The 22161-nt window shown below is 45.5% G+C and overlaps 1 protein-coding gene across 1 annotated transcript in view; it reads right to left on the bottom strand.

The window, feature by feature from the left end:
• Positions 1-892: 892 nt before the first annotated feature.
• Positions 893-22161, bottom strand: part of LOC103809632 (unconventional myosin-IXa-like) — a gene marked incomplete at its 3' end in the record, with an annotated part of 101096 nt that continues 79827 nt past the window's right edge. The window contains exons 11-18 of the mRNA XM_009082488.1: positions 17200-17321; positions 16044-16185; positions 15159-15354; positions 10608-10727; positions 6809-6884; positions 2645-2788; positions 1903-1942; positions 893-1015 (exon numbers count right to left, since the gene is read on the bottom strand). Coding sequence (XP_009080736.1) covers positions 893-1015; positions 1903-1942; positions 2645-2788; positions 6809-6884; positions 10608-10727; positions 15159-15354; positions 16044-16185; positions 17200-17321 — 963 coding nt within the window. The remainder of the gene's footprint in view (positions 1016-1902; positions 1943-2644; positions 2789-6808; positions 6885-10607; positions 10728-15158; positions 15355-16043; positions 16186-17199; positions 17322-22161) is intronic.

Here is a 22161-nt window from a genome sequence, read left to right as displayed (position 1 = left end):
GAGGGAAGGAGGAGGACACATGGGATGTGAGCCCATGTGAGTCTCCAGCACTGAAAATTGTGGGAATGGGCTGGTGCTGCTCCCACCAGCCCTGTAGGAAGGGTATTTCCATTCCATCAGCAGCCAGTGCCATCCTGTGTGTGGCAGATGGTTGGGGCACCCTCTGCCATCTGGCGTGAGCGAGCTCTGGTCATCAGGAATCCGTAAAGGACACACGAGGTCACAGGATTAACCCCCTCCCCTGCTCCTTTGTCCCTCTGCCTGCAAAACTTTGCAGCCACCCACTCCCTCACAGCCTGTGTTCAGTCCTCAAGGGGCAGAGGAATCGTTTCATCCCTGTCCCGAGGGCATCACCTGCATGCAGGATACAGCGGAGGCTGGAAATTTTCAGGTACCAGTGGTCTAGTTCTCACCTGTGAGAGCCATCCCTGCTCTCACAGCACCTCTGATACAGCTATTTCCCCTACAGATCACTCCTAAGCACAGGAATAGTCAAAATCCACAGGGGATGGAGCAGCTGCGAGTCTGGTGTTGAGGCATTAGCCACAAAGCAGAGTTTATCCGCAAAAAAACCCCAACCCCCAACCCCATGATAAGAAACATTTGTGTTTCCTGCCTGTGACCCAGTTCTGTGTGCTGCAATTTTATTAGTCTGCTCTTGATTAAAAAAGTGATCTCGCTTCTCTCTGTCTCGAAAGCAGGACCAGGGAAGCGATTCTGTCCCTGGACTCAGCACTGGTGAGGCCACACCTAGAATCCTGTGCTCAGTTCTGGGCCCCTCAGTGGTGAGGATGGGACAGGACTGTGCCTGCAAGTGTCCTCCCAGGAACCCTGGAGACCCAGAGCAGGTATCTGCTTTTAATCGACTTCTACAGGAAAGGCAAAGGATTACCTGGAACTGGGCACTGATGCTGGGTGGTTTTTTCTTCTTGTGGAGATGAAGAAGAGATTTGGTGATGCGGTCGTGCAGCGTCAGGTTCGTGAGGTGCTTGAGGGACTTAACATCCAGCATGTGCTGTGGAAAAAGAGAGACCCCATAGAATAACTAGATCTTGTCGTTATGCTGCTATATCCCTCCTCTCCTCCAACTCTCCAGGGCTTCCTTAGGTGTCCACCCTAAGTAATCTCAATGGGAAACATTGAGGTATGGCTTCCCTGTGAGGGTGCTGAGGCACTGGCACAGGTTGCACAGAGAAGCTGTGGCTTCCCCATCCCTGGAAGTGTTCCAGGCCAGCTTGGATGGTGCTTGGAGCAACCTGGACTAGGGGAAGGTGTCCCTGCCCATGGCAGGAGGTGGAATGAGATGAGTTTTAAGGTGCCTTCCAACCCAAACTCTTCTGAGATCTCTTCACTCTTAATGAACAGTTCATCAGTTAACAGTATCTTTGCCTCTCCAGGTGCAGCGAGGAGTAAAACCAATGTTTACTACTTCTGGTCCTCCACTCCCAACCACTGATGCAGCAGCAGTAAGGACCACAACAAGCATTATTCTTCTAGGTACAACAAATCTCTGGCATCTCTTAAAGTATAGTACATGCAGCCAAGATGGAGGGAAAGTGAGTACTAGTCAAGTCTGTCATCTATCAGGTACCAGTTCTCCTGCATCACCTATTTGCTCAGTTTAGTTTAGAGATTTAACTATCAAATTTCACCAGCATGTATGTAATCCTTCCGAGAAGGGGGAAAAAGAGCCAGAGCAGCTCCAAGGAGGATGCAAGTGCTCATCCCTCTCTCTCCCCCAACATAAATCAGGTCTGAAATCCTTTGGGTTTATATAAATTAAAGAGCTGAGTAGACCAAGGTCTTGACACAGACACGAGTGGTCTTCCTCACACCCATCAGCATCTCATCACTGTACCTACAGCTGTAACCAGCAAGGGAAAAATGCTGCTTCTCACTCACCTTTGGGAGACTTGGTTTGGCTTTGAAGTTCTTATTTCGCCTGGGGAGATAACAAATGGCTCAGGTTAATCCATGCATGCAATTGTGGAACAGAGGAGTTCATGAAACCAGCCTTTCCAAAGCCCCTTTAGCAGTTGCTACCTATAGCCTGTACTGAAACCAGGCTGCTCCTGCATGCTGCACACTGGGTTTATCCCTGTGGTGGCACAGGTTTGAGAGGAAGGTATCCAGTGAACGGGAACTGTTACACTGGAGATGATGGGATGCTGGTAATTTGAGTAGAGTGAGGCAGTGACATTGCAAAACGACTTACAACCCTCCTGCCTTCTCCTAGCCTGTGCTAACTAACACCAGCTACTCTGGTGGTGCTCTCCAAACCTTCTGCTGAGGCTGCAGCATGAATCATTGCCATAATTCCCTCACCTCATTTGTAATGGGAACTTGGACAGCATGTTAAAAAATGCGACTGCGTTACATCGCTGTCATATCTTGAGACTGGTTTGACTAGCAGGTTTGTCCCTTCTCCTTCTTCCCTGTGTCTGTCATTACAAATGAATGACAAGAGGTAAATAAATCAGATGTGCCTGACACACTGGGGTCACTTTGACTCAACTGGGAAACACCTCCAAGTCTACTTAAAACACTGATAGTTTTATACCCTGGATATTTCCATTCCTTTTACTACTTGGTGCTGCCCATTGTGCCCTAGGAATAAAGTCCAGATCCCCTGCTGTGTACTGACATGAGGATGCCGTGGGCTCTCTCCAGCAGTTTGCTGTTGGTTGCGTTGACAAATATCCCATCTTTGTCGAGGAAGGTGCCGGGGCTGGTGAGCCTGCTGTGCCTCATCCCCATCCGGCCATTCCAGCCGACCGCGTAGGCATCACTGCAACACCAAACAGCGTTAGGAAGAGATAAAACCCCCACAATTCTGTGATGGAATAAAAAATAGATCATAAAATAATCCATCCGGGGATAATGAGCCGCTGCTTTATTCCTTCCATCGTTCAATCGCTCCCATGGGATGTGTCCAGGGTGCCAGACTTTGTGTGAAGTGATTGGCTACTTAAGCACCTTTCAAAAATCAAATATTCATAACAGGATCAAATTATCAGCAGGAGAGTAACAGTTTCCAGCTCTCCCAGAGAGAAACCTGGAGTCTGCAGATCCCTTCAGATATCTTTGGTGGTCTGAAGGAGACATCACCATGACCTCTGGACCATGACTGCTGGTGCTGACTCTGTCTCCTCAAATCCACACAGTCAATCAATTAGGAAAAGAAAAAGCAAGTATCATTTTCCAAAAACTAATTACTGGCCACAAAGAAGGATGTCAGCCCGAGCTGGATGGATGGGTTGGTCCAGAATCACTCACTAGGACCTGAGCACAAATCACTCAGTTTTCTCCAGAAATGTGTGCCTGACTGCAGAAGGGCTGGAGGGAATGGTGAGAGGAACCAAAATCCTCTCCTGGAGGGACGAAAACAGAGACTTGACCAAATGTCACATACGGGAAAATTTCCAGAGCTGAGGAGCCTTGCAGAAACCATCACATGAAATAGAACTCATCTAAGGAAGGATGTGGGGTCTGCAGTCCCCAGCCCTGGCCCTGAGCTATCTCAGACAGGAGGAAGAGGAGGAGACTCCAAGCAGCACCAGCCTTCTGGTCACAAGGATGCTGAGGGATACGGAGATTTAAATGGGGCCTCTGGCATGGGTCACTTCTGAGGTCTAACTACAAGGCAACCCTTTGCCTTAAAGCCTTGATTTGGAGGAAGGGCAAATCTCAAGTGTCATGTGGAAATTAAAAAAATCAAGGATGCAAAGCTGCTCCTTTAGTCAGCTCAGAGCCTGGAGCCAGATCCTCGGAGCGACGTCGCCTTGCTGCCTCACCACAGGACTCTCCAAATTCCTTCCTAGCCCCATTACATCAGCATTTTTACATGTACCACTATGAAAAGAAGGGATGAATCACAGCAAGGTAAACCCCCTGGCTGAGTGCTCCAGGACCTCCTTTTTTTTAGCATCCTGTTCCATTCAAGGAAGGCCAGCAAGAAACTTTAATACCCAGTGATCCCTCCTGTCCCCCTTCTTTCTCTTTACAGCTAGGGCTCCTTCCATCAAACCCCACTATTTGCATGAAGGTAAAAACAAAATCACCAATTAATCGGCACAACTAAACCTCCATGGCCACTTCTGGGATCTACAACCCATCATTAATCCTAACTGACCTCAATGCCCTCTCAGGCTTGAGATTAGGTGTGGATATATAGACTCTGAGCAAGACAAGAGATAGGAGAACCCTAGAAATTCCCATGTGGCTTTGAAATACCCAAGAGAGAAAATGACAGGTCTGTTTATTATGGACACAGACTTTTGGTACTTAGGAGGTCAATCATCTCACTAAACCCAACCAGCTGCTTCAAGACAGACTGATCACACCTGCTCAGACATCCCTGCACATAAAAGTGTCATCAGTGGACACAAACCAGCAGGATTCCAGCCAGTCTGAGTGGTTTGGGTTAGTGATGGCATGGCTTTCATTTCCCAGCAGCTGGTGAAGGCACTTCCACAGCACTAGTGGCTTCCTGACGCTCCACTGAAGCCTAGGCTACCCCCCCAGCATGTGCAAACCACCCATCCGCTTTCTTCTGAGATCAGAGGAGAGTGCTTGGCTTGCTAACCCCTCCACAATGACTTCCTGTGTGATGTCATGCCTCAAAATTGCTTTCAGAAACAAGCCCCGGGCTATCCTGTGGGTTGGATGTACAATGCAGACTTATCAGCGACCACATGATCATGAGATGACTTTGAAAGCAAATTCCTGTTTAATTTAGCGCCATAAATCGCTTGCCAGTCTTGCTGCTGGCAGAGATTTACTTCAACAGCTGTAGAAGTAAATCTCTCTTCTAGACATGTTACCTGCACCTCTGTATTTACTCTCCTTGCTCAACAAGTGCAATTTAACTCAAATACCAACATTTATCGAGTGTGATATGACTCTTCAGATCAAAATCATCTGCAATGGGAGGTATCAGAATCATGTGCCCGCTCTGAAAGTGCAGGCTGCACTTTAGAGATCTTATGAGATCTTGTGCTGCCAGAAGGAAAGGGCACAGGTGACCTTTGGGGACCCATCACTGATGATGACGAAGGGAAGCAAAGATCACAGACAGTGCTACTGAGGCACCACACCAGGAAGAACATAGGAGTTACAACAGCTTCCAAAGCACATTTCCTGCAAATATATCAGTCAAGGGAATAAGCTGACGCTGTTGGTAAGATACAGCTGCTGAGGATGATGAAGGAAGACACTGGAGTTGCTACCCTTGATTCTGGCTGTTTAAGACAACTTGTCTGCTATGCTCATGAGGGTTAAGCCACATAAACAGAGCTGACCACAGACTGAACTTCACAGTATATAAACACATCCTCCTTATTGCCTGGGTCGGGAGGAGTTTCCCTGCCTTTACAACAGCCTCTTGCTGAGATAAGTGAAATGTTTTGGGCTATAAAAACACTGGCAGCCCAAGCTCCCACACTAATGTGCTTCCAAAGCTGGAGCTGGGCAGTCAGGAAAAGCCCCATCCCACTTCACAGACATCCCTCATGCACCAAAACCTTGCTAGAGAAACTGCAGGACTCATCTTATCTACACGTGAAGATCTCCACAGGCACAAAGTTTCACCTTACGTTATGTTTAGGGAAACTTGCGCAACCAGAGCTGCTAGAAACAGTGAACATCACCTCTGGAGACACCAACATTCCTTGCCCCAAGTGATACCATGGACTGAGATTGTTGGTGTAACCCAACAGATCTGAGCCCCAGCTCCCAGGAGACAGAAAAGGAGGGTTGGGCAAGATTGATGTGAGGACAAGCAGGGTTGTATCACCTTCCCAGGAGAGGGTGGGATTGCTAGCACCACATGGATTTCTGCCCAAACATGAATCCAAATCCAACCATTTTATGTAAATCCCATCCTCTCTGACCACTGAAACCAACATGGATTTGAACATTCAGTTCTCCTTCACCAGGGTGCCACCACCACTCTCAAAGGGAAGAAAGTCAGAGCAAGAGGGACATTCTAGTCTTGATGGCACTCAGAGGGCACATGGTGAACAAAGCCAGACAACAAAAGCCACTTTTCTTCCCCTAGAAAGAAAAGGAACAACTTGTATCCTATTTCTCTCGTGGCTGTTTGGCATTAAAGCTATTAAAAATAAGGTTTAATAATATATCTGGAGGATATTTTATTTTGTGTGAAAGGGAAGCCCACTGAGATGCAAGGACTGAGACAGTCTCAGACTCCTCTTGACATGTTCTGGGCCTCTCAGAAACTCAGAGCAGCCATGAGTTACACCTGGATGTCTGCAGCTCCAAGCAATTGTTCTAGGAGCTGAGGATGCTCTGACCAGCTGAAGGACTAAAAACTAAAACTGTACATAAACCCTGTAAAAATCAAACCATTTTGAAGTAAATGTGATTTTGTTGCCTTAAAGACAAGCAAGCATTTGCCAAGGCACCATCTCAATCCCCAGAACTTCCAGGTCCTCCACACTTAAGGGCACCTAGATCCACCACACACTGCTTGTGTGCAGTCCTGCACCCAAACCCATCCGTGTGGAACGGTTGTAGCCTTGATATTGGGATGGTCACTCACTTTTTTGGCAAGCTTCTTGCACCTCATCCCACCTGTAACTGCTGTAACACAGGGAAGCTGCTCTCCCTGCCTGCCATTTAGTCAGGTAAAGCTACTTAGATCTGATCCCATGGCAGAGAAAGAATGCAGAGAAGATAAAATTGATAAGCAAGCTGCGAGAAATGCCAATAGAGTAATTTCTCACGACAGGCAGTGCTCTCCCACCCCAGATCCCGTGTGGTGCCAATGTAAAAGCAAAGGTCTTACCGCTGGGTCCTCTCGTTGATGGTATTGACTCCCTGGAGATCTGAGAGTGGTGTCCGTGGGCTCCTCCGAGTGATACCTAAAGCAGCACGTAAAAGATGATGTTTCTACCTGGCTCACCACCAAAAGGCAATTAGCACAGCCATAGCTTAGCCCTGACTACAGCAAGGAGGAGCGTGTACGTGTCCTGGCACATGCTGGGCATACACAGGAGCCAAGGATGCCAACATACCCATCTCTCCCAAGTCCTGCCTCTCTGCCACGGAGTCATCACCTTATGAATAACACTGTTTGCTCAAGTCCTCTAATTCCCCTCCCACACATGCATGGTGTGTGCCAGTCTCAGCCAGTAAGTAAATGGGGGAAGGAAGGAGTTGATGGTGGGGACTAACCAACTGTGTTCTGCATGTCCAAAACTCTCCTGAGCTCTTCGCTGTGCATGGGATAACCCAGTTAGTTGCACAGACAAAACACCTGGACATTGGTCCAGTGGAAAAAGGGTCACGTATTCCTAAGACACTTCTTCCCTCTCTCCCTACAACTAATATGGACAGGAACACCTAGAAAAAATCTCGCACAGGTTTTATTGCTCATTGAACTTATATCCTCTGAGATCTGTTTTAGAGCAATTTCTATGCAATAAAATAAACAATATACTAACTAAAATATCTGTTTCATACTCAGCCAAGGAAGTTATCACTCCTGTTTACAAGGAGCAGCTGTTTCAAGCTGCTATCTTCCCCCAAAAAAGAGCTGTTCTGTAACTGAGCATTTAGGAAGACAGGAGACAATTCTGTTAGACAACAAAACACTTTTCAAGCCACTAAACCACAGATATTTAAAGATCTGATAATCTAGAGTTTGACATGAAAACAGCTGAACGATTTTATAACTGCCTTGGAATTGCTGCTGGGAGACAGGAAACATCACAGCACTCACCTGAACATGGAAAATGCATTTTATTTCACCCTGAGACATAAAACCATAGAATCAGCTGGGTTGGAAAAGACCTCCAAGATCATCAAGTCCAACCCTACTGTGGTCACTAGACCATGGCACTAAGTGCCACATCCAGTCTCATCTTAAAAATCTCTAGGGATAGCGAATTCACCACCTCCCTGGGCAGCACATTCCAATGCCTGATCACTCTCTGGAAAAAATCTTAGGAAAGCACCTAAGGTCTAACTGTGTCTATTTTTTACATAGCACATATGCCTGGTTAGCTCCCTGTTAAAGCACAGAAGGCTTCTCTAACCTAAAGCATTCATCAAAATGGGCTTTCACTGATATTTCGTATATTTTTTTAGTCCATGCCCACCTTATTGGAGCAGTATCTCCTTCACTTCCCTGCACTCCCCACCAAAGAAAGAAAAAGCCCAAAACACCATCCAATCCAACCAGTCACGAAGAAATGGTTGTCTCAAAGCATCTTGAGATAAAACACTTTGCATTGCTCAGGAAAAGGGAATTTCTATTTCAGGCCTCCAGGTAGTAGATGGAGATAACTGCATCATAATTCTGCCAGCTCAGCACCTTAAGTGACTCATTGATTAACAGAAGTTATGGTGCACACGTTGGGTTAAAGAGAATTGCTTTAGATAGACCAAAAAATAGACTCTTCTACGTTGTGCCATTACTTGGTTCTCTAAAGAAGAACTACATCCATGCCACAGCCAAATCAGAGTTGTCATGTTGATGATGATCTCCCTTTCCTGGGAAATCGAGTGGGGATTTTATAAATGAAAGGGACAAAGGTCTTAAGAGTTAAGCCGATGAGTCGCACGTGGCTTCGAGAATTCCTGATAGTGAATATGGATTATTAAGTTGTATGCATTAATACCCTGCATGAAAGAATGTTGTTATTTTCAAGCAAATTCCCTTTTCTCCAGCTGGAGCATTTCAGACAGACAGACTGATTTGCCTGGCAGGTCTCTGCCCTCATTGAGAAGAGCTTTGGATAATCCCAGTGTAGTCCCTGATGAACCTCAACCAGTAGAGCTTTGGTCTTGAACTCAGAGTGTCTAAACCCAGTGCCTTGCTCCAGTGGAAGACCATAAATTAACAGATTGGCAGGACTCAAAGACACCAGCAAAGCAGCTGAGATGGGAAGGGAGACCAGTTGGCTACAGAAGCTGTATACCAAGTGACCTAAAGGCAATCTCAATACACTCATCAAATCACTTAGTTTTCTCTCTTTGTTCATGGCTAGAACTACTTGCACAATTCAAGGCAAGAAGATGATCTACTTGGTTCCTCTCTCAAGGATGACATGGCTGTCACCTCATCTGACTTCTGGGAAAAGCCAAGTCCCCAGGGCCAACCTCAGCCTGCACATCCTTGCCTGCGGGGCCTGTAAACCTGCTAAATTCAGGACCAAAAAGTGATACATGCTCCAAGCCTGATTTAGCCTGCCAGAGCTGGGAAGCTTGGTAAAGCAGGAGCACACCCTGTGGGAAGACAGGAATGATTTCTGAATGCAGAACAGGAATTACTCGTTTGTCTGGTGAGATGCTCTCGGCCAACTCACAAACCATGGCAATGTTCTTCTCGGATCCATACACTGGGTTTATCCCAGGAAAGCCCAAACTATGTGGACTGGTCTACAATCTGTGAGGTTTTAAGATTCTGAGGTCTTTAAAGTGCTAAGTAGCTATTGAGTGGTATGAATTTCCTTCTTTGCACCTGAGCAACTGCAAATTAACCCCCCCAAAACCTTCCATATTACTGAGATAACTGACAAATTAAACTGACTCATTAACTGTGAGTAAAATTACTGCACTGATAATCACCTTCCTTTTCAATAGTTTCTTCAGAGCATCAGTAAGGTCACTTGGCATAACATCACTTCATAAACTCTAAAATCTGGTAAAATTTAGTACTACTCCTTTATATTTTCTTATAGCAATGGTAGGAACTCGTAGGACAAACTAAAATAGTCTAAATTAAGAGAAGGACTAAATCACCTCTGTTCCCCAACCCCAAGTGCTGCAGACATCTGATAGAAGGTTTCTAACAGGAAAACCATCTTTGTCAAGACTTAACATGCAACTACTGCACTTACCGTGTCAGCTCTGCAGAAAAAAAGTATGATGATTTGCATTTACACCTAAATTTCATGATGTTTAAGCAACTTGGGCTGAGGATTTGCCCATGAGGACTGCACATAGCAGTGCTCTATTTCTGTCAGCTGTAACATGCAACATGAAGGAAGAGAATAATGGCAGGAAAATGATAGATCTAAACATGAGAGCACCAAGTATCTATTTATATATGAATAAAACATAGCAGTGCAGCCAAGAGTGTCCATGTTGTCATGCAGGATGAGTTGATTACGTGACAGAAGAGTGAGGAAGAAATGGAGACCAAGTGCATCTTTACTCAGCTCGTTCTGTAAAACAACATTGCCAAATGCTTCTGTTTTAAGTAAAAGCTCTGGGAGAATATTTTCAGAAGCTAAAGTTATTTTTGAAGCCCAATGAAATTCAAATCAAGTAAAATTCCAGCTGTACCAGCCACGTGCCTTGTGTAAGGAATAGTCATCATTAACGTCGGCGAGTGAATGGGGAAACCGCCAACAAAATGCTGTGGTATCTCAAGAGACATGGGTTTGCTTTTAGTTTGACTCTTCCAGCTATGCCTAATAGTTTCCCATTAGGCTCAAAATTGCTCTGAGGCAGCTGGTCCAGTCCTGAAAAGCTCCTTGGGTGTTGATTTTCACCCTTTCTACACTGAGTACACCTGGTTTCCATTTCTGGGTGTGTGAGTGTTGTATCAGAGGGAAGGGCAGGTGGTGGAGCCTTACTGTACTTCTCCTCCTTGCATCTCTGCAGGATCTCTAAGCTCCTCTGATGGACTGGGTGATGGAGAAAGCTAAAACTATCCACACTTTTCAAAACCGCACATGGCACTGCATCATCATGCCCTTGGGAAGCAAAATAAAAACAAACAAAAAAAATGGAGAGAAGAGAAAGATTACATAAGCAGAAATCAGGAGATGGGGAAGAACTAGCCCGAAGGACGCGAGAGCTCGAGGATCAAACGATTTCTGTGCTTGACACAATTTAACCTCAGTTTCCTCAGGACATGGTGCAGGAGCAATGGGCTGGACCACGTCCCAATCCCAATTATAATCCTTATTAGCCAGAGCATAATCAGTTTATAATCATTTCAAGATTATTTGGGCAAAAAGTAGATTATTAGATAAATCTTTACTTCTACCAATTGCTTTTTAAAATCCTTTCCATGCCTCTGCCCAGTATTAGCCACAATTCCCAGCCCAGATGCTGACATGGACACCTGGAATTCTCACCTTGCATGCCAGTGCCACGTTTTGCTCAGATACTGGCAACAAAAAGGAAACCCAGAAATTATTTGCATCAAACGAGGGTTCCATATTCTCTGAGGGCAGAGGACACAAGAGTCCTGAGTTAGAGGACAAGTTTGAGGTGGAAAGTTGGAAGAAACTATCAGCGTGTGAGCAAGAGGAGTTTGATGGCTCAGCTTGGACCATAGGGTGGAGGTGACACTGCAAACAGGCAGCACCTCTGTCAAGGCTGAAGTGACCAAGACAAGGGATATGTCATGATCCCGCTGAGGTGTGATGAGGTCTCTGAGGAGTTACCTTGTGTCAGCACATCTGAAAGTATTTCATACCAACACATTAAACCATCAGAAAGGACCAATCTGACCTTTCCAGAGGAACACTTTCAAGGGGCACCTCCCTTGTGTTAAGGTGCTGCTCAGGGAGACCTCAAAGACCAAATTTTTGGTTGCTATTTGGCAAATTCAGGGCTCTGTTTTCTATTATTTTGGGTGCAGTTGGTCTTTTGGGGCACAGCTTCAGGAATAAATCTGCAGAAACCAATGGGAATATTTTTGAGCAGCTGCAACAGGCACTAAGCCATGAGAACCCTCACCAGCCAAATGCAACTGCAGAGCCCATTGAGGGAGGGCACAGCCCCAGGACCTTCGTCTGAGCAAGGATTTAGGTTCAGCAAAACAAAGATGAGAAAGTTGTGAGTCTCCACTGCTGGTTTTATATGAACAGCCCCATTTTTTTCCCTTTAAGTTTTCACTCACAAAAAATGAGACGATTTTGTGTAGCAAATCTGAATTCATGGTCTAGCAAAAAAAGGTCAATCAGTCAAATTTCTCTCCTTAAAAGCTTGATAGTGTTCCTCTAATCAAAGATCACAAATCTAGTTCAAACACATAGTTCTATTGGACCATTTCAATCCTCACTGATAAACTCAATAACAATAACATTTAAACAACAAATTACTGAAGAATTCCACCCTTCAGCTAACTGCAGCTCGCCAGATCCTGGCGCGTTTCATCCGAGGAGGGTTGGCAGCACTCTAAGAGGCATCTCTGGGGCAGAAGAGAAAGGTACCCAACAAAATTCACAGTGACACTGCTCTGCTGCTCTTCACCTCCATGTTAAGAGGACAATCTCACAGTTACCAAAAGCTGCACTACAAGGATGTCAGAAGTACAAAAAAAAAAAAAGAGAGTCCCCAAAGCCAGCAGGAAAAAAATGTGGATTATCCTTCCAGAAGCATCCGTAGCACTGGTTGGCACTGCTGGCAAGGAAAAGATAACCAAAAGGATGATGCAAAAAGAAAGCAGAGCAAAATTTTGCAGAGCTGCTTACACATAAGCTGAGGATTTTCCATGAAAATCCCTGTTGGGTATCACAAATGTGACTTCACCAGACCTTCAGATGCAGAAAGCAAGGGAAATCCAGTTGGGGTTAAGACAAAGGAATGCAAAGAGCCTTAAATTAAAAGAGCATGTTTCAGGTGTTTCCCTGCTCGCTCACTACACCTGCCTGATGGGTGGTCACAACAGCAGAACCAACCTTGGACACCAGGAACGAGGCAGCACACCTTGAAAAGATCTGTATAAATACCAAGTGTGCACATGTGGATGAACATAGGTCTGAGAAGTTCTTGGCATTTAATCCACCATAATTTTATCACAAGCTCCATGTCTGTGGGCAGTTAGATGCTCAAACTGGGTTAATTAGAGCCATCAAGGAGTGATAAACCCCAAAATACACCTCAAACATGTCCTGCTTTTGGTTCTCTGCTTCTGTCTGTCAAGATGGGGGAATTTCAGTGAGTCTTTAATAACTCACAAATGCTTTCTGCCATAGATGCAGAGCATCAATTTGGGGGCTTTGTGTGTTATTTTGGGGAGCAGTGAGGATTTGAATCATGCCACACCAGCCCAACTCATCATCCAGACAGTGGCTGAGCCTTCTGTTCAGGTCCACCTCTTCCACAGCCACCTGCTTTGTGGTGCTTTGGTGAGGCAGACAGGATTTTGGAGGAGGATAACTGAACAGAGATGGGCATGAGCTCTCACCAGCAAAATGGGATGAAAACATTGCTATGGATTTCACCTTGCTAAGTGTGACCTGAAGCCATAGAATCCTAGAATGGTTTGGGTTAGAAGAGACCTTCAAGATCACCCAGGTCCAACTCCTTCCACAGGCAGGGACACCTTCCACTCAGACCAGGCTGCTCTGGGCCCCATCCAACCTGGATGGCCAAGCTAGGAGATGGTAGGTACCTCTCCAAAGAGGGCAGGGGCAGCAGGAAGTGAGTAGTCCCAGCTTCACCACCACTTGCAAGACAAGCTTTTCCCATGGATAAGGTGCACCTCAGTATGGGAATTAGATTTATGCAACCTCCTCCCACTAGTTCTGGGGAGTTCTTGTGACTTTCCCAATTCAGGCTGAAGATGCACGTATAAATTCAGGGTCTAAATGATCTGAGGATTTTCAGGAAGTTTAAGACAAACCTTCTCCAGCTTTCTGAGGATTGGTCTGTTTCTTCTCTGACTAAAAAAACCAGAGGATACGAAACACAAAGCCATCTGAAAACAGGCTAAAGGATACCAGATAGAGATAAAAGAGCAACACCATGTGCTAGAAGAGGTTTAGAAACTCGGCCATCCCCATGTCTCAGTTAGTTTCAGTATGGAAAAAGAAGGCAACACAAGAATTGAGTCTCAGAATTGTCTGAAAACCTCCCGGACTCTAATTTATTACCTATATATTGATATGGATATCAATATATAGAGATATAAGCAAGTTACTGCTACAAACTCAAGACTGAAAAGCAAAAGGTTAGCTAGGGAGGAATCAAGCACAGCAGCAGGCACGACTGATTGCCAGAGACACAGGAAGCGAAGCAAGGCTTGAAATTAGCTCTTACTTTCCGAGACTGAACATATTTTTTTTATTACCCCCTCGACCAGCTCACTTCAGTTTATGCAAGATGAAAATGCAAAGATGGATTTTGGAAGCCAACTCTTTGGAGTGACGTTTCTCCCAATGCAAAACATCTTTGGCATCTATGTCTTGGTGTCATGAAGCACCACTGTCCACAAATGCTGCCTTGATGTGCCAACAGACACAGGAGGAACAGCTTTTCTCTTACACTGCATCCGAGCAGTTTGAGAGGAAGAGCCTCAAGAGCTGAAAGCTGATTTTTTGCCTCTTGCTCTCCTTGGGATTTGCTCCCAAGAAAATGATTCTTTCTGCTTGTACAGTTTCCATACCTACATGCCTTGTCCCAGGCTCCTTGGCTCTCCATGCTGCACACCTCGCTGATTGCAAAATAATTCATGGCGCTGCTCTGTGCTTCATTTTAACTCAGCTGACATTTTCCCTGCTGAGGCTCTAATTTCATCATGAATTTCAAGCCCTCTTGTGCCCAGAAATGAATAGTAATAGCTTGTACCCGTCTTCCCAAAATTGCTTTATGCAGAAAAATGGTCTAAAAGCACAGCCAGGTCTTGCCTGCCACAGCATGATGATGCACCATTACTTTCCTTTCATTTAGTGCCCCCACATTGGGCGTGAGGTGGTTCTGGGTGACTGCAGAGCAATGAATTTTGCTAGACAAGAAACACTGCTCTCTTGCAGCTGAAAGGGTGAACAGCTTGAGAAATGACAGAGAAGAAATACTGCCCTTTTTTTTTTTTTTTTTTTGTTTCCAGATGTAACTAACGGTTCGAGAACTCTTACAAAAATAATTTTCCTTTTATTGCTGGATAATATTTAAATCTCTGAATGATTCAGGTTTTCCTCTTGTTGCGCCCTACAGAAAGGGAAACTTAAAGCAGCAGTAAAGTGAAAATATTTTCTTACGATACGTTCAAAGCCAAATGTACCTTTAAATGTAACTTCTGTAGAAAATCTACACGCTATTTTAATGAGTTTTTTTTAATAGATTAATGGCTCCTAATAAGTCAGACTACTTAAAATACTACAGTAATATATTAGACCTAAATTGCTGGTGCAAACCAGGCGCAGGATGAGGAGAGAAGGGTGCACACGTACCAGTTTTCTTCTCCACGTAGCGTTTTCCAGCCTCCCTAAAAGCCACCATGGCCCTGAAAAAAGCCCTCAGCACTGCCCAGCGGAACACAGCCACGGGGTCAATCCCAATCATCCCACAGATGAAGGCATTCTTGCTGCTTCGCAGGAGAGCGACGATGTCCGGGCGCATGTGATCCGTGTTTTTCTCACGGAAATCCTAGGGAAGGAGAAAAAGGAGGGGGAGACAAGAGGGAAATAAAACAATATCCACAAGGTATGTCCTGGAGGATGTACTAGGCTATCCCCCTGGAACAGCACAGCTCCTGAATCCTGCCTCTGCCTTTGTGTTCTGCTCCTGTATTGGATACCTAACATGAGCACCATCTCTGATGCTTACCGGGTGCATTTATTGCATCAGAAACACAGTTAGAGCTTTGCAGCCGTAAATCCTGAGGCTGTTTCTCACACAGGCTCACCTGCCTGCCAGAATTCCTTCTGCCAATAATAGGGTCAACTTGGAAATCATTCCTGTGGGATTTCAGAAAGTACCAGTGGCAGTGGGACCTAAGCTTACAGAACCTCTATGAAAAAGTAGCCTGTGATGAGTAAAACCTCATGTTTTCTATATAAACCAAACCCAGAAAGGCCACCAGATACTCCATTTGAACCTCAGTGCACATCCCTAAATTCCTCCTCAAAATGCCAATGTGGAGGAGAACAGGAAGATGCAATTCCCACCACCTGTTGGCTTCAGCCAAACCTTTCACCAAACACTTCTCTCCCAACCCTCTCATCTCTTCTCAAGCCAAGTCCTCTCCAAAACACCTCTGTGGAGCCTTTGGGACTCTCCCTCCCCATCCCAGATTTAAGTGGGAACAGCTGCCAGGGAACAGCTGGGTGACAGACCTTCACTCCGTACTTCACTTTGCCCGCGTAGTGTTTGATGATGAAAGCTGGTTCCATGACTGCTGGAAATTCAATGTAGGAGTTCCCTTCGTGTTGACGCTTAAATTTGTCCAGCAGCGTCTGGTTTGTGGCTTGAGGAAAACTGAGTGGAAGGAATTAAAAAGAAAACAGCTGTAAATCCAACAAAAAAAAAACCTTTTACACTTCTTTCTTGGCCACAAATGGGAAAACAGATATTCTGAGCTTCTACTTCTGTGCCAGCTTGAGCAGTGCCTCTTGGTAAGAGCAAGTCAATTCTCCATCCTCAAACTTTGTGTAAATCTGCAGCTTGGAGGTGAATTTCACAGTTAGACCTAATTCAAGGGGTTTTAGCCTGATACAGTAGCTCTGGGAGAGCAGCACTGCTGGGTGTCTGGTCAACAAGACAAGCAGCAGAGGAGAAACCTCCAAGCAAAAAGTGGGAGGAGAGCTTGTGCCCTGGGTCAGAGCCACACGGATCTGAGGAGACCTCAGCAAAACCACCTGGGCTTTCCCTGCCCTTCACATGGAGAGAACTGGCAAGAGTGTCTGACAGGAGAAACACTTTGCCCCAAAGCTTCCACTCAAGGGCAGACCCAGAAGCCACACACTCACCTGGTAACTCTTACTGAGCTGTAACCAAGGAGGAAAATCTGAGCTGCACCCCAGATGCCCACGAAACTCTATGGAATGCAGCCCAGTGCTCTCTGGCTTCATTTTGACAGTAAATTGATAAATCCACCTCATATCCCAATAACAGCACCTACAAAACCTGTTTTGGCTCATGCTCTTGGCTACTCCCTTCACTCAGCTCAATTTCAAGCATCTTCATGCTGTTACACCACAAAAGACAGAGAGAGAAATGAGGAGAGAAGCGAAGGAGACATTTTCCTTTCCTTTTACTGGAAGAAATTCTGAAAAAAGAATTTGAACTATTATTTGTTAAGGCTTTTTTGCTCAGCTTGCTGATTCTTCACCATCTGCATTACCACCTCAAAAACCAAACCAGAGAAACAGATCAGCCCAGAGAGCTATTAGCACCTTTCTGGGGAGAAACACAAGAGGTAAGTCTGAAGGATAAACACCCTCTTCAGTCAAAAGCAAACATAATTCACAGAGCCAGCAGCTTCCTACTCACTTGCTTTCCTCATCCAGCAGATGGAGCAGGCCTGTTGGCTTCTTGCTGATCAGGTTGATGCAGCTGGAGTTGTCTATGTAGTCGATGTTGTGCCAGCTAATTCCTTCTGCTCTGTATTCCTCCTAAAAAAAAAAAATTCCACAGATGACATAATGATATTGGGTAGGAGAAAAGGTGAAAGTCAAAAGTGGTTTTGTGGGAACTGATGCATTTACCAACCATTTAACAACACATCTCTTCTGCTAACGTGCCATCAATGCTTCCTTTGATGCAAAAGAAAATGCTAAAGATCTGCTGCAAGGACCTAAACCACAGGGGAGCACACAGCAATCTCCAGTTTCTGATGCCCCAGACATTGGCTCAGACACAGGTTAGCTGTGGGGCAGCCCAGGCTGACCAAGGACACACAGTGTGCTGAGCATCAAGGCTTCTAGCACCCCTGTTCCAGGCCTGCTGTCAAATCACAGCAGGTTTGGGTTGGAAGGGATCATAAAGCTCATCTTACTCCACCACCAGCCATGGGCAGGGACACCTTCCACTAGCCCAGGTTGCTCCAAACCTCATCCAACCTGGTCTGGAACACTCCCAGGGATGGGGCAGCCAAAAACCCTCTGGGCAACCTGTGCCTCACCACCCTCACAGCCAAGAATTCCTTCCAAATACCCCATCTAGCCCTGCCCTCTGGCAGTAGAAAGCCATTCCCTCTTGTCCTGTCATTTCACACTCCTCTCCCAAGCTAGCTGAAGTCATCTCTCCAAGACCAACAGAACCACAACCTTCTACAGAAAAAGTGAGGCTCTGTCCCCAAATTCATGCTGAGACCAAAGAAGCCATTTATTTTCCACCAGAATAACTCTAGCCCTTGCTAGATAAAGGGCTATCTCCTCCCAGACAGATTTTCAGCTGGATTACTTCAACAAGTCTTATGCAGGAATTATTTCAGGGCATCTGGATGAAAGTAGAGTCTAAAAATCCTAATTTTTATCATATGCTTTCAAGACCTGTGACTCACTCTCTAAACAGAGATATTGGAACGTGCACCTTACACCATGTGTTGGAAAACTACTGATCCAAGCTGTGCTTTTATTTCTCTATTGTAAGACATTTAGATGGCAGAATTGAAGAAGGAAAAAATCCTCAAAATGCTAATATGATGCATCTTTCTAACACACCAACTAATTTTCGTTGCTGCCTCTGCTTTTAGTCTGAGCAAACAACTTTGAGAAATGTGTGTCCATCCAACTTTCCTCATCCAAAATTAACAAGAGCTCTACAGATATTATTTGGAGGATTAAAGAGCCTCAAGTACTTTCAGACATCTCACAAGGAAATTTGTGCTAAAATAACCCAACTCTACAAGGCCTTGAATTCAGTACTGGAGCCATCACAGATCCTTACCCCAATGACACAGAAGTGTGTGCAAATGTAGGAGGAGTTTTTAACAGCCTTAAAGGAAAACAAATCCTGGAAATAAAGAACAACTCTGCATTACGAATTCTATTTTTTCATTTCATTTCTTATCCCTTTTTTCCCCTTCAGCTCCTGCAGAGCAACCAGGACACAGCAGAACAACATTCCCTGCTAAACTACAGGCACTGAAAAAATCACATAGCTGATTACAACACATTGCATTTTCAGTGCAAGTCAGGGGAAAAAAAAAAAAGCTTTTACACAGCAATCCAGCCAGCTGTAGCAGACTGAATATTTTGGAGCAAGCGTGAGGTTCTCCCGAGCAATTTAACAGAGACATTGGAGCATGAGGCAGTGATGGGAGTCAGCACCATCCATCACCCACCCACCTCTGACAGCCCTTAATTGAATGCAGGGTCCATTAGCCCCAGCTCTGCCAGCTCAACAGCAGGTGTGAGCACCCAGAGAGCAACAAACCTTGAGGTGCTGAGCCAAGAGCAGCATTATTTCAGTGGTGATGGGTGACTGGTGGGTGTTACTGGACTTCCCTGTTTATTATCATGACTCTTTTCTGAACTGCTTGTATAGAGGTTTTACTTCCCCCTCCCTCTCCAAGCCCCCAGATTATGTAGAGATTTAAGTCTCCACACATCTAGACTGGGCACAAACCATCTACTCTGCCCCTAGACCTCCACAGAGCCACGTGGGACGTTCAGCAGCTGCACAGCGAACGGTGCTGTGAAACTCTTCTGACCACACTAACAATGTCAACTGCTCCCAAGATCAGTGCAAAATCACTAATTAGCAATGCCAGATGTTGAGCTCTTTGGACACGTACTCCAGTAAATGACCATAAAAGAGCAGATTTCAAGGTTTTTACTCCTCTAGGCTCATTTTCAGCTCCTGCACAGACCTGCTGGTCAGTCATCACGTACCTCCTGGCCTCGGTTCCTTCAGCTGCAGGATTTTGGCTAATTTTCCCTGCTCTGCTCTTGTTTTTCCTCTGGGCTGGGTCAGAAACACTCAGTCTGAGGCTGTGAGGTTGCTCCCTCCCTTCCATCCCCAATGCAACCTCTTGCTGTGTTGGCCAAATGCAAAGAGGGATTGAAGTCCACAACTAACAACCTTCTCCACAATAACTCCAACAGCAGCAGGAACTATTCCAGAGTAACTGCTCCAAAGCTTAAATGGAAAAAAAATCCCCTTATTTCTTTTTTTCCTAGCATTTTTTTCCAGCTATTAGTTTGCTTGCCTTCAGAATCACAGCTCAGGAGATAGAACTATGGCTTTGGGATTGACCAGTGTAAATTGAGGGATTTACTGGTCTGCAGAACACCCTGATTTGTCCACAAAAAGGCAGAAGCTTTTGGGAAAAATCATTACTGCCCATATGTATGTGAAACTTAATTAAGCTGCAGTTATTAAGATTCTATATGATTTCTATATTCATCTTCTAATGACCTTTTCATGCAGGATTCAGGAGGTATTTTTAAAAACTATGTCCAAAACATTCCTTCACTTCCAAGTACAACAGTAAAGCCTCTGCCACCTTCTGAGGGATGCAGGGTCCTTGCAGAGCACTGGAATATTAGGGAATTCGATCTAGACAACATGAGGCTTAAATTTTTACCTCGATCTAAACTTAAATTCTGTTTAGGAGCAAATTCAGACATCCTATTTCCAGAAGACCATCATGACATGAAGAAACAAACTGTTGCCATTACCACTACCTGCAAGAGTTTCTAGTGGAAAACTAGTCCTAGTTTTGGAATAAAAATGTGCAGATTTACTCCTCCCATCCCTGGATAGCTGCAACCCAGTCTGCTGGAAGGTGGAGGATACAAGTGCACTGGAGAGGAGAGCACTGAGCTCCCATATTTGGCAAAAGAAACAGAGCAAAGAACTAAAAAAAGACATTCAGGGTTTTTTTTTAGAGTCCAGCAGTGCCATAGTTTCATTTAATTACTGGGTGAGATGGACTGAGTGCTCTCTGAGTGACCTCTACAGGCACCATGAGCAGGTTCACATTTCCCCACTGAGCATTTAGAAGGAGTTTGGCTGCCCTGACCACAAAGACATTGGCAGTACATCAACCTTGGCACCACTTGTCACCAACGAGAGGAACTGTTTGAAGTTCAACAAAGGCCACTGCAGGTCCTGATCCTGGGGAGGAATAACCCCACACACCTGTACAGCACCTGGGACTGACTTGCTGGAGAGCAGCTATGCAAAAAAGGACCTGGGGGTTTTCTGGTGGACAGCAAGCTGTCCCTGACCAGCAGTGTGCCCTGGGGGCCACGAAACCCAATGGGATCCTGGGATGCAGCAGGAAGAGCATTGCAGGAAGGTGATCCTGCCCCTCTGCTCAGCCCTACTGAGGCACATCTGGAGTGCTGTGTCCAGTTCTGGGCTCCTCAGGACAAGAGAGACATGGAGCTCCTGGAGTGGGTTCAAGCAGAGGCTGTGGAGATGATTAAGAGACTGGAGCATCTCTCTTAGGAGGAAAGGCTGAGGGAACTGGGGCTGTTCAGCCCCAAGAAGAGATGACTGAGAGGGAACCTCATCACTGACTCTCAGTATCTGCAGGGAAGAGTCAGAGGATGGATCAGGCTCTGCTCCGTAGTGCCCAGCAGTAGGACAAGAGGCAATGGGCAGAAACTAATGCCCAGTAAGTCCCACTTGAACATGAGGAAGAACTTTCCTGTGTGAGCGACCAAGCACTGAACAGACTGCCCAGAGAGGGTGTGGATTCTCCTTCACTGGAGATATTCCAGAACTGGACACAATCCTGTGCCACGTGCTCTGGGTTGGCTCTGCTTGAGCAGGGAGGTGTGACCAGATGAGCCACTGTGGTCCCTTCCAGCTTGAGCCATTCTGTGACCCTGTGTGATTTTTCTGCTGGCACGACACCACAATCACTCCTCAGATGGGACCTGGTGTAGTGGTGGACTGGGCAGTTTTGGGTTAATGGCTGGACTTGCTGATCTCAGAGGGCTTTTCCAACCTGAACAACTCAGTGAGGCTGTGCTGCCACCCAACTAGAGCAGGACTGTGGTGCTGTGCCCACTGCTGCAGCCAGCTCAGCACAATTGTATAATGTGGATTTGGCCTCTCTGACTCAGCTGCTGCTCGTGTGGTTGGTGACTTCATCTCGCCTCTCTTTAGGGAAAAACCCCCATACACATATTTATATGCACTTAATTATTGCACTTGATATGTAGAAAGATGTGGCTAAGCAGGGAGGTAGCTCATAAGAACAGGCAGTACTAATCTGAGTTTTAGCTGTTTGAAAAATGATGCTTTTTAGAGCTTAAAATGAACAGAGTGATCTGAACAAAACACAATTTGTGATGTTCAGCTATACATATAAAAAGATATAAATTAGGGATGAGGAATTGGAAATGCACACTCGGAACACAAACGTAAATCTTTACTGACTAGCAACAGCATAGCCTGAGGCTTAACAGCATGGAAAATCTGGTGCCAAAGAAATAGGATGGGGCAGAATATCCAACATTTTATGGGAACTCTAGGGAAGAGAGAGCTAAGCAC

Source organism: Acanthisitta chloris, unplaced genomic scaffold (genome assembly GCF_000695815.1).
Source record: "Acanthisitta chloris isolate BGI_N310 unplaced genomic scaffold, ASM69581v1 scaffold6859, whole genome shotgun sequence".
In the NCBI taxonomy this organism is placed as follows: domain Eukaryota; kingdom Metazoa; phylum Chordata; class Aves; order Passeriformes; family Acanthisittidae; genus Acanthisitta; species Acanthisitta chloris.
This window is presented reverse-complemented; position numbering and strand designations above follow the sequence as displayed.